Below are 15153 nucleotides of genomic sequence, written 5' to 3' on the forward strand. Positions count from 1 at the left end.
GTCCGTCTCCACGTCCACGGCTGCTGTGGCTTCATCCAGAACCAAAATCTTCGTCTTCCTGAGGAGAGCTCGAGCCAAACACACCAGCTGCCTCTGACCCAGACTGTTACACACACACACACACACACACACACACACACACACACACACTCTCCGTGTGTTTAATTAGCCCATTAGATATAAGGACACTAGAACTCTAATAAAGTGTCGTGTTCGATTCAGGTTTCAGTTTACAAACACAACATACACACGAGTGTGTACAAGAATAAAGCTTAAAGTCATCAGTAACACAGCAACATGTTGATCATCATACCTGAGGTTCTCTCCTCCCTCGGAACACTCGTGGTTCAGTTTCTCCTGAAGACCCGATACGAAGGTTTTGAGATGGGCGAGTTCCAGAGCTTTCCACACCTCATCATCAGAGTAACCATCGAACGGGTCCAGGTTCATGCGCAGAGATCCGGAGAACAGAACCGGGTCCTGCTCAGGACAAAACACACACACACACACACACACACACGGATGAGGAACACCTCATACACAGCACGCTAGATTGTTTTAATCTTAAATAAAACAGTGTGTGAATAGAAACGGCACAAATTTGAAGGAAAGGGAATGTGTGTGTGTGTGTGTGTGTGTGTTTGGAGTTCATACCTGCGGGATGATGGTGATGCGAGATCGGAGGTCGTGCAGTCCGATCTCAGCAATGTTCACTCCGTCTATGTAGATCTCTCCCTTCGCCGCCTCGAGGATCCGGAAGATCCCGAGTGCGAGAGACGACTTTCCGGCTCCGGTCCGGCCCACGATCCCGATCTGAGTGACAGAAGAGAGACGCAGCCAGGATGAATCACTATGAATCCTTCCTCCGTCTTCCCTTTTGAGGATGTTGAGCATGACGTTTACCTTCTCTCTCTCCTGGACGCTGAGTGTGATCTCCTTCAGAGCCCAGTCCAGCCCTTTCCTATACTGCAGTCCGTACTGGTGGAACTGGATGGTTCCTGTTTGTGGCCAGTGAGAGGGCAGAGGCAAGTTCTCTATCGACCAGGCTGCCTGTGAGAGAAACCGGAATTCAATTAGTGGTGTAATTAGTTCAGATTTCATGAGAATGGTACATCTAGGGATGAAACCAACTAGGAATACATTAATCAATAAATCTTTCATAATGAAAAGATATGGGGAAAATATATATATATATATATATATATGAAGCTCGCAGGACAAACAAATACCACGAATGTGTGGAGCTGCACGAGGCGTTCATCTGTTCATCCTTAGTAGCTGCCTGGTCAGGGATGCCCTGGTTTAAATCAGGCTCAATTTATAAATCCTTCAGGTTTAGGCTACACCCACAACGAAATTTAAATCCAAATGCAGCCATGGATATTAAACAGGTGCCAGATATAGATACATGTCTAATAAGCCAGAGACATATCTTCCTGAGGTTCTCACCTGAATCTAAGCAGGGTTGAGCCTGGTCAGTATCTGGATGGGAGACCTCCTGGGGAAAACTAAGGTTTCTGATGGAAGTGGTATTAGTGAGGCCAGCAGGGGGCGCTCACACTGTGGGTCCTAATGCCCCAGTATACTGTGAAAACAGCACTGTCTGTCAGATGAGATGTTAAACCGAGGTCCTGACTCTCTGTGGTGGTTAAAAATCCCAGGATCATTATAAGAGTAGGGGTATAACCCCGGTGTCCTGGCCCTTCTCTATCATGACCCCCTAATAATCCCCTCTCTGAATTGTCTACATCACTCTCTCCTCGGTGTGTGGTGGGCGTTCTGGCGCACTATGGCTGCCGTCACATCATCCAGGTGGATTCTACACACTAGTGGTGCTTGATGAGATTCTCCCCCATACTATATATACCCCATAGTAACTGTAATAATGTCCCAAGCCTGATTTCACCCAAATCACGTCACAGCTCCTACTGGCACTCTATTGTGAGACCGCACCTCTTTCGGCGTGTCCGTGTACTCTTTCACTCTCTCTACAGACACGATGTTGTTTTCCACGTCTGTCCAGGCACGTACGATCCAGCTCAGAATGCCCGTCACCTGCGGAAATACCACGTAATGCGTACTTAATGTAAAACCGCACACCGCACGAGGAGTAATATAATGTAATGAAATGAAACGTTTAGGGACGCACTGTTGGAGGGACATTATCGGCGACGGGGTGGTGTGATGAAGTAGGAGTTACTGTTAGCACTCTGAAGTCTCCTACAACAGCGGTTTCTCAACCTTCTGTGACTTCTGGACCCTTAGCAAATTTCGACCAATCCCCCTCACTCCGCAACAATTACAGGCTATATATTTAACAGTTGCTTTATTTGATTAATATTTACCGTTAATAATATTAACATTGGACATTTTTAAAATTGAATCAAAACATTTCCAGATCTTCTTCTTATTATTATTATTAAATTTTATTGTCCGTGTGACATTTAATTTGACTCTCTGAATGATCTTTTGTTTATTTTATCCATCAGTATCAATGATATTTGTGAATGCACACGAATAACCAGCATATCTGAATACATTTTGATACATTTAGCCAAAATATATACACACGGATACTTTTTATCCATTTACAGTTACATTTTAATGATGTGGGATGTCCGTGGAACAAGTTCGTTCCCGTTCTCACTTACGTTATAGCAGCTACAATTCTTCTTCTTTTTTTATTTTATTTTTAAATCTCTCGAAGTTAACAAGACAACTTCACGACGCGGAAACATTTCTGTCCTGAAGATAAATATAAAACTCACAGCTGTACCACTGACTGACACAAAGCACTGACCCGCCCGCTTAGTGTGCGGTTTAACCGTCGAATGAACCTTTTATAGTTTGCAATCATTCGATTTTACCCTTTGAAGGGTGCCAATAATTCTGGACTTGACTGAAGATAACGAGACGCGTGAATGTGTGACGCGGTGACCCTTTCTTTCTACTTTTTCATATCTAACCTCCTCCGCTTTTACCTGAAGAGAGTGTGACATGGCCAAGCCGACGATCCCGGGACTCAGAGATTCTCTTCCCGTCACGGACAGGATGGCAGCCGCGAGGACCAACAGGTTCCCCAGAAACTCCAGATTGACAGCAAGCCATCTAGACAAACCAGAGCACGAGTCAGATTACGGTTCAACGGGATTCGCCGACGTCAGTCTGCGTTCCGGTTCTCCACGCGTTAACGAGTCCTGATGCAGTAAATAAATAAATAAATCCTGTGACGTGTGACGTCGACGTGAAAGCTCTGACCTGGTGGCGACGAATCTGGGGAAGTAGGACGTTTGGTTGTGATCCACCTTGCCGTTCGCCTGCAGGATAAACCTCGGCTGTTCCGCAAACGCCCTGATCACGCTCGCTCCCTGCACCGTCTCGTTGAAGTGCGTGTAGATGGGAGAGCGGCTCACCGACTCCAGGCGCCGGAGCTGGCAGGATGTAGCCACGTAGAAGCTCTAAAAAAAAAATAAAATAACAGGAGCTTATGAGGGAATCGACTCGTTCTACTGTAGCTGCTGTAACAGGAAGTGAGAACACGAACACGAACATGTTTCAGGGATGTTCCACAGCATATGTGTGATGTTCACTAATACACGCTAAATTCTTGCCCGATCGATGTGGTGGACTCTTTAAGAATATATACGTGGGTTCTTTAATGGTTGCGACACAGAACCTTCGTCCTGTCGAGAACCATTTTTCGTTCTACGGGGTTCTTCGGTTGAGCTATATGCTCATTTTGGAGGTTGAAGGAGTTCATTACAGGTTCTTCAGAACCGTGTATTCGGTGTAGCCGGTTCTTCAAACAATGGTATCATCTCTTAACAGGTTAAAATGAACCCGGAAAGGTTCTTGGTGGGACTGGAAAAGGTTCTCCTGGCAATACTGGTGAGAACCTTACTTTGGTTCCTTAAAGCACTAACTAAGGGTTGTTGGGGGTTTTTTTTTTCTTGTGATAACATGGTTCCTTGTGGCACTGCTGTGAAGAACCATGTCTGGGTTCTTTAAAACTCCTGTAAAGAGATGGTTCTGTAAAGAACTTGAGAGTAAAAGTAAACAAAAAAATGATGGCATCCAGCTGAGAAGCCCATGTTGGTTTTAACTGGAACCTTAATTTTTAGGAGCGTATAAGAGGAATAAAACACTTCGGGACATGCCGTTATTGGACAATAATCAATTCGGTGTTGTGGGTTTCTTCGCACCGCCCTGTCGTCGAGTGATTATCTTCCTAGAACCGCACGTCACGGAGCGTTTTATTCCTATTTGCGTTTTGGTTTAAAGCGCTAACGTGACACGCAGCCCGAACCTGGACGAAGACGTAGAACAGAGCGAGGGGAAGTATGACGACTCCGGCGAAGGGCGTGGCCATGAGCACGATGATGCAGACCTCCAGCAGTTTGAACACGTATCCCAGCATCATCTTAAAGGCCTCGGGGATCATGCAGTCGATGGCGTCGACCTCCTTGGAGAAGCGGTTGAGCAGGTTTCCGCTCGGCGTCCTCTCGAAGAACGACACGGGCAAGCGCAGGACGTTACGCAGGAGGTCCAGGTGAAGATGCTGAGAAGCGATGATGCCTCCTAACGAGATGGCTACGGTGGTAGCGAAGACGGCGGTCCCTGGAACGAACGCAGAGGTACACTTCATGGCTGTGCAATATTTTTAAAAAATCTACCAAATGATCTACTCGGTAGTCTGTGCACCGTCTCTACGTGTAAACGCGGTAACCCTGTTTATGCAGCGTCACACACCCTGAGCGAATCCGAGAGCCCCGAACACGGCCAGCTTCACGTCCGCTTTGTTCTGAGAGCCGTTAATCACGGGGTCGTCGGCCCAAAGCTGCAGCCAGTAGTTATATCCGAGTGACGCGGCCTGCTGAAAGGCGTAGAGGAAGATGACGGGGATGATGAAGGCCAGGCCGATGGTCCTGAAATACACCATGTACATCTCTAGCTGCACCTGGAGGGAAGCGAATAAGGGATATAGCGCACACTCAGGTAGAAGAACACATGGGTGTCGATTAGCTCAGCGTTAAATCTAGAGATGCGCGTTGAATACATGGCAACCTTGACAACTTGAAGTCAAATGAATTCTTAACAGGGAAGAATTTCTCACCCTTCCAGTATGGGCTTTATCAGCCTCTGTTAATTTTCCCAGTTCCTCCGTATCCTGCTCCTGTTCCGAGTCTGATAACGCCTCCATGGTCTGAACACCGACGCTGCTCATATCCCCACTACAGGAACAGAGAAAAATCTCAAATCATTCCTGATAACAAAAATCATACTTACTAATTCATCCTAATTACTAATTATACTAATGATCATGCCGTGTTCTCGGCTTGGCTTCATCCCTTTTATCATGTCTTCATTAAGACCGCCTTCCGTATCAGTTCCACTGCAGGTACCCAATCATTTACAGGACAGAGCGTGTCAAATCACGGAAATAATAAATACTGAGCTGAACGACGAGCACTTTGTGTGTGTGTGTGTGTGTGTGTGTGTGTGTGTGTGTTTTGTTTTTTAAACCTGATGAGCTGCTCCTGTGAGAGGTCTATAGAGAAATCCGTCATGCTCAGGCGCGACACCGATTTCCTCGGACCTGAAGGAGAACAAGAGCGTCCGGCTGTTTAAAAACGTATTCGTCTCTTGCACGGTCTTTCTATCTATCTAACAAGACGTACGGTGGAATATATTACAATTCATTGTTGATCCACAGTGCTGCTGAATTCTTGACTCTGATTGGTTGATTGATTTCCTAGAACAGCCACTGATGATCTTTTGATTCTGTTCATTGCTTCCGTATATATATATGTATATATATATATTCTTGATTATATATCTCAATTCTCACCCCTGTTGCTGGAATTTTCTCTGTGTTCAGTATTGGAGAAGAGTTTGAGGAAGTCAGCGAACGAGTTCCTTCTCTCGAGGAGCTCCGCGTACGAGCCCGCCTCGATGATCTGTCCGTCTTCCATCACCAGGATGAGGTCAGCCTGAGGCAGGAAGCTCAGCCCGTGGGTCACCAGCACACGCGTCTGAGAGGCACAACAGAACACACACGCGCACACGAACCTGACAAGTCACCAACAAACCACAAAGAGACATGCCAACCCCAGAGAACATGGCACACCACGTATGAACTGACCTTATTTTTGAGTATCCCCGTAGGCCCGATGACCCTGTCGAAGATGTGCTGGCCCACGTGTGTGTCGACGGCGGACAGCGGGTCGTCCAGCAGGTAAACATCAGCGTTCCTGTACACAGCTCGTGCTAAACTCACTCTCTGTCTCTGCCCACCGGAGAGATTCAGACCCTGAGCACCAAATATGTTGCTTTTAAAAACAGGCTCATCCTAATAAGTGTCCAGAACACTTACATCACTAGGGCTTGGCGATATGACACTAATATCGTATCGCAATATTTAAAGGTATTTCTATGAATATGCATCACCATACTGTATATATGTTTAGCATCAAATTGCCAGCAATGCTTTTATCACAATATGTCAAGACTTTGGACTTGCTATGTTGTGTGTTCGGCCACCAGAGGTCGCTATTGTTCGCCTGTGTTTTCGCTGCTGTCTGTGATTAGTATTATTGCTGTCACCTGTGCCTCATAGCCTGTTCCTTCGTGTCTCAGGTAAATTGTTTCTGTTTTTCTTCCCTGTGGTAATAGTGAAACTTTTTTTTGTTGTTGTGATTTTTGCCATTTTCTCTTGAGCGATCATATACCTCGAACAACTCCTCTGAGGAGATATTTTGAACCCGAGTCCGAGCTGCGAGTCCCAGCCCTGACGATATCGATGTTATATCATCATATCGAACAGGACATCTTATCATACGTCTCGGACGGCTTATCTGTGAGCGTACCTTCTCTCCGATCTCGGTGTCGTCTCCTCCGGGAAGGATCTCCAGGTCTGGGAGGAGAGCGCAGGCCTCCAGCACTCTCCGATAGCAGCTTTCCTTCGTCTGCTGCCCGAACACGATGTTCTCCCTCAGCGTGGCGTTCTGGATCCACGCCTGCTGGGGCACGTACGCCACCGAACCCTGACCAACACATATTAACCATATATGGATATACCTGATCGAACAAATCCTGAGAATATCAAAATATGGTTGAAAAACATACACATGTTCAACCACATCGTGTGTGTGTGTGTGTGTGTGTGTGTGTGTGTGTGTGTGTGTGTACCTTCACTGTGACATTTCCGCTCTTTTTCTCCATCTCTCCCAGTACGGCAGAAAGAAGGGAGGATTTTCCACAGCCGACGTGACCCACCACTGCCACCAATGATCCCTGCGGCACTTTCACACTCACTCTATAATAAAGAATAATAAAAATAATCTCTGTGATGATCTATTAATAATTATTATTATTATTATTATTATTATTATAAGTACTTTTCCATTTACATAGCACTTGCAGTATATACAGTTGCTATGTAAATGATTTCCTTAAATAAATGAGCTCTTGTTTTTATTAACTAACTGAAGCTGAGCGCAAATTATTATTTTTTTTTTTTAAATTAAATAAATAAATAAATAAATAATTCCTTTTTGAACAGACCACTGAGGTGCATTTTAAACGAACTAAACGCGTTAAGAAGTTTGCTGTGGTTTAAGAGGAATAAAACACTCTTGGGACACGGTACCAGACATTCTTCATCACACCACCCCGCCATCGATTATTTCCCCATAACCTCAAGCCCTCATGTTTTTATTCTTTGCTTGTTATTAGAATTATTATGCAGTACTGTTGTTTATTTTGGACCCTGAGCTGCTCACCTCTTCAAACACAGTGCTCCGTCTCTGCTCCAGCTGAAACAGCCGTCCTCTATCACAATGCTATCGCCTTCTGAGGAAGAGAAAACGTAATGATGAACCCTGGCATGTAGCAGAAGTATTACACTACATAGCAGCTTGGCATATAGATATATATATATGGATAATGCAAATCTGTAGCTTATGCTGAGAGCAAATATGGTAGTCAGATGATGACGCCACACTCACCCGGCGTGTATGGAGCTCTGAACACAGCGTCGGCTTTCAGCTCGTCCTGACTCAGAAACTTCGCGAGGCGTTTGAGAGAGACAATGGCCTGAAACCAATAATTATTCTCCTTCATACATGTATGTGTGTGTGTGTGTGTATATATAAATTATTACCCAAGAACCCATTATTTCAAACTGAGTCTGAGCTCTACAGTCAGTAAGAACACAGTGTGTCAGACTTCTATAAGTGAAGAACCTCGCGTATTTTTGATCACTGATCACCTGCATGGTGGTGCTCATGGCGAAGGGAAGTTGACTCAGCGGCGTCTTTAGGATATTGATGAGCGCCAGAGAGACAAAGACCTTCTGAGCGTCCAGAACGTTTTTCTCATCGATCAGCACGTACAAGCCAAACATGGAGAACGCGATCTGAACACACACACACACACACACACACACACAAGCCTCCAATCAGCTTTTAATAACACTGGAACAATACCAGAGGTGATTACTAATGTAGAAGATGTGGGCTCTGTGCAGGTCAGGCCTAAGAAAGAAGGCGTGGCCTTGGTGCATGTCATTCCTATTTAAAGAGGTGTGGCTTCTGTCTCATCAGTCTCAGTGAAGGAGGCGTGGCTTCTGTACTTGTCATTCCTATTTAAAGAGGTGTGGCTTCTGTCTCATCAGTCTCAGTGAAGGAGGCGTGGCCTCTGTACTTGTCATTCCTATTTAAAGAGGTGTGGCCTCTGTCTCGTCAGTCTCAGTGAAGGAGGCGTGGCCTCTGTACTTGTCATTCCTATTTAAAGAGGTGTGGCCTCTGTTCTTCAGTCTCAGTGAAGGAGGCGTGGCTTCTGTACTTGTCATTCCTATTTAAAGAGGTGTGGCTTCTGTTTCATCAGTCTCAGTGAAGGAGGCGTGGCCTCTGTACTTGTCATTCCTATTTAAAGAGGTGTGGCCTCTTTACCTGTCGTTCCTATTTAAAGAGGTGTGGCCTCTATAGCTGTCATTCCTATTTAAAGAGGTGTGGCCTCTTTACCTGTCGTTCCTATTTAAAGAGGTGTGGCCTCTATAGCTGTCATTCCTATTTAAAGAGGTGTGGCCTCTTTACCTGTCGTTCCTATTTAAAGAGGTGTGGCCTCTATAGCTGTCATTCCTATTTAAAGAGGTGTGGCCTCTTTACCTGTCGTTCCTATTTAAAGAGGTGTGGCCTCTTTACCTGTCGTTCCTATTTAAAGAGGTGTGGCCTCTTTACCTGTCGTTACTATTTAAAGAGGTGTGGCCTCTACCTGTCATTCCTATTTAAAGAGGTGTGGCCTCTTTACCTGTCGTTCCTATTTAAAGAGGTGTGGCCTCTATAGCTGTCATTCCTATTTAAAGAGGTGTGGCCTCTTTACCTGTCGTTCCTATTTAAAGAGGTGTGGCCTCTATAGCTGTCGTTCCTATTTAAAGAGGTGTGGCCTCTTTACCTGTCGTTCCTATTTAAAGAGGTGTGGCCTCTTTACCTGTCGTTCCTATTTAAAGAGGTGTGGCCTCTATAGCTGTCGTTCCTATTTAAAGAGGTGTGGCCTCTTTACCTGTCGTTCCTATTTAAAGAGGTGTGGCCTCTTTACCTGTCGTTCCTATTTAAAGAGGTGTGGCCTCTATACCTGTCGTTCCTATTTAAAGAGGTGTGGCCTCTTTACCTGTCGTTCCTATTTAAAGAGGTGTGGCCTCTTTACCTGTCGTTCCTATTTAAAGAGGTGTGGCCTCTTTACCTGTCGTTCCTATTTAAAGAGGTGTGGCCTCTTTACCTGTCGTTCCTATTTAAAGAGGTGTGGCCTCTTTTCCTGTCGTTCCTATTTAAAGAGGTGTGGCCTCTTTTCCTGTCGTTCCTATTTAAAGAGGCGTGGTCTTTCAGTCCCAGTGACGGACAGTAAGAGGACAGAAAAGTGCTTAACCTTATTACAGCACAGGAATAACATTTTGTGTGACGTACCAGGAAAGTGGAGGAGTTGAAGGAAGCGATGGAGATGGAATAAAGTATCTGTGATTTCTTCATTGCCTTCAGCTCCTTTTCCCTGAAACTCAGCACTCGCTCCTCGAATGCTTTCTCCCAGGCGTAAAACTTCAGGATCTTTATTCCACTCAGAATCTCGTTCATCAGCTTTATACGTCCATCCATGTGCTTCATCTGGACCTCCTGAGTGCAGATACACACGCGGAAAATCCTGTGATCATGGATATGAGCCTATAGTTGCCTTTTGAAAAGTAATTTACGATATATATATATATATATATATATATATATATATATATATATATATATATCGTAAATTACTTTTCATTATATATATATATATATATATATATATATATATATATATATATATATATATATATATATAATGTTACTGTTACTGACCTGTTGCCAATTAACCTAATTAGTTGCAAAATGTTCCTCCAGCTGTTTCCCTGTACTAACACGTATTTTTCCAGCCTTTTGTTGCCCCGTCCCAACTTTTTTGAGACATGTTGCGACCATCGAGTTCAAAATGAGCTTATTTTTCTTCTTGAAATGCTACGTCTCCTCAGTTTCAACATTTGATATGTTTTCTATGTTCTATTGTGAATAACATACGGGTTTCTGAGATTCACGAGCATGTAAATAACGGACACTATCGTCCACAGTCTTTACTGCAAACTCAAAGGAAAATTACAGCCAACATTGTTTTGTCCTCCGATGTTCCATGATTATATAAATGAAAACAAACCTCTTACCTGCAGTTTGCTGCGCATTTTGGCGATGAGGCCATTCAGGGGGAAGATAAAGATCACGATGGTGATACCAGCGAAAGCTGAAGGGCCCAAACGCTACAGAGTGAAAACCACAAACTTAAGTGTAAATGTCTGAGTTCACTTCCGAGTGTGTTTTTATTATAGCGGTGATTAACACCGTGAACGGCTCAGATTTCCGTTTCATTTAACGACTTCTCTCGTGATGATAATAATAGATTAAGCGAAATCTGAATGTGTTTCTTGTTAAATGATGAAATAAAATGAGTGTTTGTTCTGTTACCTGCCAAAGGAAGAACAGACACAGGCCGATTTCAATGGGCGCCAACCAAACGGCGTTGATGTACACTACAAAATCCATGAGTTTCTGCGTGTCAGTAGATACCAAGTTCACTATCTCTCCCACTGTACACGTCCTGCTCGTAGCACTGCTGATCACCAGAGACTGAGAGAGAGAGATAGAGAGAGAGAGAGGGAGAGAGAGACAGACGGTTCCGAAAGGGAGAGAGAGACAGAAAGGAGCAGAGAGACAGAGAGAGATAGAGAGAGAGAGATAGATAGAAAGGGACAAAGAGACAGAAAGGGACAGAGACACAGAAGGTTCCAAGGGAGAGAGAGAGAGATAGAGAGAGAGAGAGAGAGAGAGAAAGAGAGAGAGAGAGAAAGGGACAGAGAGACCGATGGTTCAGAGAGAGAGAGAGAGAGAGAGAGAGACATATGGTTCAGAGAGAGAGAGAGAGACAGAAAGGGACAGAGAGAGAGAGACAGAAAGGGACAGAGAGAGAGAGAGAGAGCGAGAGACAGAAAGGGACAGAGAGAGAGAGAGAGCGAGAGAGAGAGAGAAAGGGACAGAGAGACAGATGGATCAGAGAGAGAGAGAGAGAGAAAGGGACAGAGAGACAGATGGTTCAGAGAGAGAGAGAGAGAGAGAGAGAGAGAGAGAGAGAAAGGGACAGAGAGACAGATGGTTCCGAGAGAGAGAGAGAGAGAGAGAGAGAGAAAGGGACAGAGAGACAGATGGTTCCGAGAGAGAGAGAGAGAGAGAGAGAGAGAGAGAGAGAGAGAGAGAGAGAGAAAGGGACAGAGAGACAGATAGTTCAGAGAGAGAGAGAGAGAGAGAGAGAGAGAGAGAGAGAAGGGGACAGAGAGACAGATGGTTCAGAGAGAGAGAGAGAGAGAGAGAGAGAGAGAAAGGGACAGAGAGACAGATGGTTCCGAGAGAGAGAGAGAGAGAGAGAGAGAGAGAAAGGGACAGAGAGACAGACAGTTCAGAAAGAGAGAGAGAGAGAGATGGGGATGAGACAGAGAGAGACAGAAAGGGATAGAGAGACACAGAGAGGTAGAGGGAGGGGAGACAGAAGAACAGACAGAGACAGACAGTACAAGTGAGAGAGAAGGAAGCAGATGGGGAAAAGAGAGAGAGAGAAAGAGAAAAGGAGACAGAAAGACCAACAATGAGGAAAGAGAGACGAATGATTTTTCGATGTTCCTGTTCCACATAACCGGGTTCATATTTAATATTGAATATTTATATTATAAACAAGGCTGAGTGCGTATGTAATGTCAGACTTCAGCACGTAAACGATGATGAATTAGAGACGCTACCTTCCTGTAGACGAGACCCATGATGGCGGTTTTGACCCTCATGCCCACCGTGAAGCAGCTGTACATGTACTGATGATTACAGAGCGACTGCAGGCACGAGAGCAGGAACATGGAGAAGGCGAATAAATAACCCTTCCACAAGGGGGCGTCCTTGTCTCTCACAACATCCAGCAGCAGACTGAGGGAGGAAAATAATATACAATCACACGGTAAAAGGTATACACTGCCTATATATTACTGTATATAATATTGGCGCCCTTGGTAAAGATGAGCAAATAAGTCTGTGGCTCTATTGTTTAACCTTTTGATCTTTTGTTTAAAACATTTACAAAAATACTCTAATGGATATCAAACAATTGCAAACACAAAACATGTTTATCAACAAAAAATAAAATCTTTGCTAAATATAGGTGTGCAACAATTATTGGCACCCTTATAGTCAGTACTTTGCGCTACCTCGCTTTTCCAAGATAACAGCTCTGAGTCTTCTCCTATAACGCCTGATGAGGTTGGAGAATACATGGTGAGGGATCTGAGACGGTTCCTCCATACAGAACCTCTCCAGATCCTTCACATTTGGAGGTCCACGCTGGTGGACTCTCCTCTTCAGTTCACCCCACAGGTTCTCTATGGGGTTCAGGTCAGGGGACTGGGATGGTCATGGCAGGACCTTGATTTTGTGGTCAGTAAACCATATTTGTGTTGATTTTGATGTTTGTTTTGGATCATTGTCCTGCTGGAAGATCCAACCACGGCCCATTTGAAGCTTTCTGTCAGAGGCAGTCAGGTTTTCATTTAATATCTGTTGATATTTGATAGAGTCCATGATGCCATGTATCCTAACAAAATGTCCAGGTCCTCTGGCAGAAAAACAGTCCCAAAACATTAAAGATCCACTTCCATATTTAACCGTGGGCATGAGGTACTTTTCCATACGGCTACCTCTCTGTGTGCTCCAAAACCACCTCTGGTGTTTATTACCAAAAAGCTCTATTTTGGTTTCATCTGACCATAGAACCCGATCCCATTTGAAGTTCCAGTAGTGTCTGGCACACTGAAGACGCTCGAGTTTGTTTTTGGATGAGAGTAGAGGCTTTTTTCTTGAAACTCTTCCAAACAACTTGTGGTGATGTAGGTGACTTCAGATTGTAGTTTTGGAGACTTTCTGACCCCAAGACATAACTAACTTCTGCAGTTCTCCAGCTGTGATCCTTGGAGATTTTTCATCCACTCGAACCGTCGTCTTCACAGTGTATTGAGACGATACAGACACACCTCCAATTCCAGGTCGATTCATAACATTTCCAGTCGACTGGAACTTCTTAATTATTGCCCTGATGGTGGAAATGGGCGTTTTCAATGCTTGTGCTATTTTCTTATAGACACGCCCCATTTTGTGAAGCTCAACAACCTTTTGCCGCACATCACAGCTACATTCCTCGCTCTTACCCATCGTTATGAACGACTAAGGGAATTTGGCCTGTGTGTTACCTCATATTTATACCCCTGTGAAACAGGAAGTCATGGTTGAACAATTTCCTGTTCCTAGTCACCCAGGTGTATTAAAAGAAAGAAAGTAAAATATCAACGGGAATATACTTCAAATATATGTTTCCTCATATGAATTCATAGGGGTGCCAATAATTATTGCACACCAATATTTAACAAAGCTATTATTATTTTTTGGATAAAGCTGTGTTGTGTTTGAAATCGTTTGAGATCCATGAGAGTATTTTTGTGTATTTTTTAAAAAAAAGAATATATGCATGCACATTTGAATGATTGTATTTATGAGTGTAGTTAATTTCCTTCCTTACTTTTATCTCGTGAAGTTTTATTTATTTTACTGTTTTTAGTCTGTCTTGAGATTTGTGTTTCGGCCGAATACAATACAAACACAATGGATGAAGTATGGAAATTCCTACGCTCTCTCTGACCTGAGCAGCTGAGGGATGGAGAACATGAAGGCGTCGTGGACGAGGAGGCAGAGCGTTCCCGACAGGAAGTACGGGCCGAACGTTTTGGCCAGCGTGCGCAGCAGGAGGAAACCGGCGCTCTGCTCCTGACGCAGTTTCTGCAGGAGCTGCGTCTGCTCTGTGATCCTGCAGCTCAGGGTTCGAGATGCACTGACGCTCCGCTCCTGCCTGAGCGTGGAGGAAAAAAGGCCACAGGTTACATTATGTTTATATTTATAATACTCCAACCAAATCTGCCATCTTTTTATTCATTTTTTTTTTTTATAGCTCTCCTCCACGAAGCTGATTGGTCGAGCGGCGTTTAGTATAACCCAACTGGGACGTTTCGCCGTGTGTATCGCTCCACTCGTCTGCATTCGCCACGTAAAATTCCACTTTTCTATTTCGAAACTGCTACTACGGTGCACACACGCCAACGATACGTTTCAGGAATATAACTTTAATTTGACTTAAAATATCATTTTGCCTTAAAATAACGAAAGCCAGTACGTTGACGACCTTATTAAATTAAAGCGAGCGGTGATGGGACAACTGTTCGTAGCTGCTATAACGTAAGCGACGACACGAACGAATCGCTTTCTTCCGTGTAATATTCCACAATGTTAAATGTGGTAGAACAATATGACATGTTCTTTGGTAAATAGAAATTTGCTCGAGTTCCGTCAACCGTTTTGGAATAAGAGGAATAAAACACGGTGTTACAGGAAAACAATAAACTGCAGGTTGGTAAGAGTGACTCAGCTTCGTCACGCCACCCTGTAGTTGATTAGTTTCCTGTAGATTTTTGTCTTTTCTGTCCGCTGAGTGCGCGAG

General features: G+C 44.3%; 1 protein-coding gene across 1 annotated transcript in view; it reads right to left on the reverse strand.

The window, feature by feature from the left end:
- The window catches only part of LOC128603232 (multidrug resistance-associated protein 1-like), a 36524-nt gene that overhangs the window by 2131 nt on the left and 19240 nt on the right, over positions 1 to 15153 (reverse strand). Inside the window, exons 8-30 of the mRNA XM_053617543.1 lie at positions 14302 to 14508; positions 12365 to 12542; positions 11043 to 11204; positions 10745 to 10837; positions 9963 to 10166; positions 8270 to 8416; positions 8007 to 8094; positions 7782 to 7851; positions 7189 to 7315; positions 6867 to 7043; positions 6143 to 6310; positions 5849 to 6032; positions 5524 to 5596; positions 5114 to 5231; positions 4750 to 4957; positions 4307 to 4617; positions 3259 to 3458; positions 2982 to 3108; positions 1954 to 2055; positions 904 to 1050; positions 655 to 813; positions 314 to 480; positions 1 to 103 (exon numbers count right to left, since the gene is read on the reverse strand). The exon at positions 1 to 103 is cut by the window's left edge and continues 92 nt beyond it. Coding sequence (XP_053473518.1) covers positions 1 to 103; positions 314 to 480; positions 655 to 813; positions 904 to 1050; positions 1954 to 2055; positions 2982 to 3108; positions 3259 to 3458; positions 4307 to 4617; positions 4750 to 4957; positions 5114 to 5231; positions 5524 to 5596; positions 5849 to 6032; positions 6143 to 6310; positions 6867 to 7043; positions 7189 to 7315; positions 7782 to 7851; positions 8007 to 8094; positions 8270 to 8416; positions 9963 to 10166; positions 10745 to 10837; positions 11043 to 11204; positions 12365 to 12542; positions 14302 to 14508 — 3520 coding nt within the window. The remainder of the gene's footprint in view (positions 104 to 313; positions 481 to 654; positions 814 to 903; positions 1051 to 1953; positions 2056 to 2981; positions 3109 to 3258; positions 3459 to 4306; positions 4618 to 4749; positions 4958 to 5113; positions 5232 to 5523; positions 5597 to 5848; positions 6033 to 6142; positions 6311 to 6866; positions 7044 to 7188; positions 7316 to 7781; positions 7852 to 8006; positions 8095 to 8269; positions 8417 to 9962; positions 10167 to 10744; positions 10838 to 11042; positions 11205 to 12364; positions 12543 to 14301; positions 14509 to 15153) is intronic.

This window comes from Ictalurus furcatus, chromosome 2, assembly GCF_023375685.1.
Source record: "Ictalurus furcatus strain D&B chromosome 2, Billie_1.0, whole genome shotgun sequence".
Taxonomy (NCBI): Eukaryota; Metazoa; Chordata; class Actinopteri; order Siluriformes; family Ictaluridae; genus Ictalurus; species Ictalurus furcatus.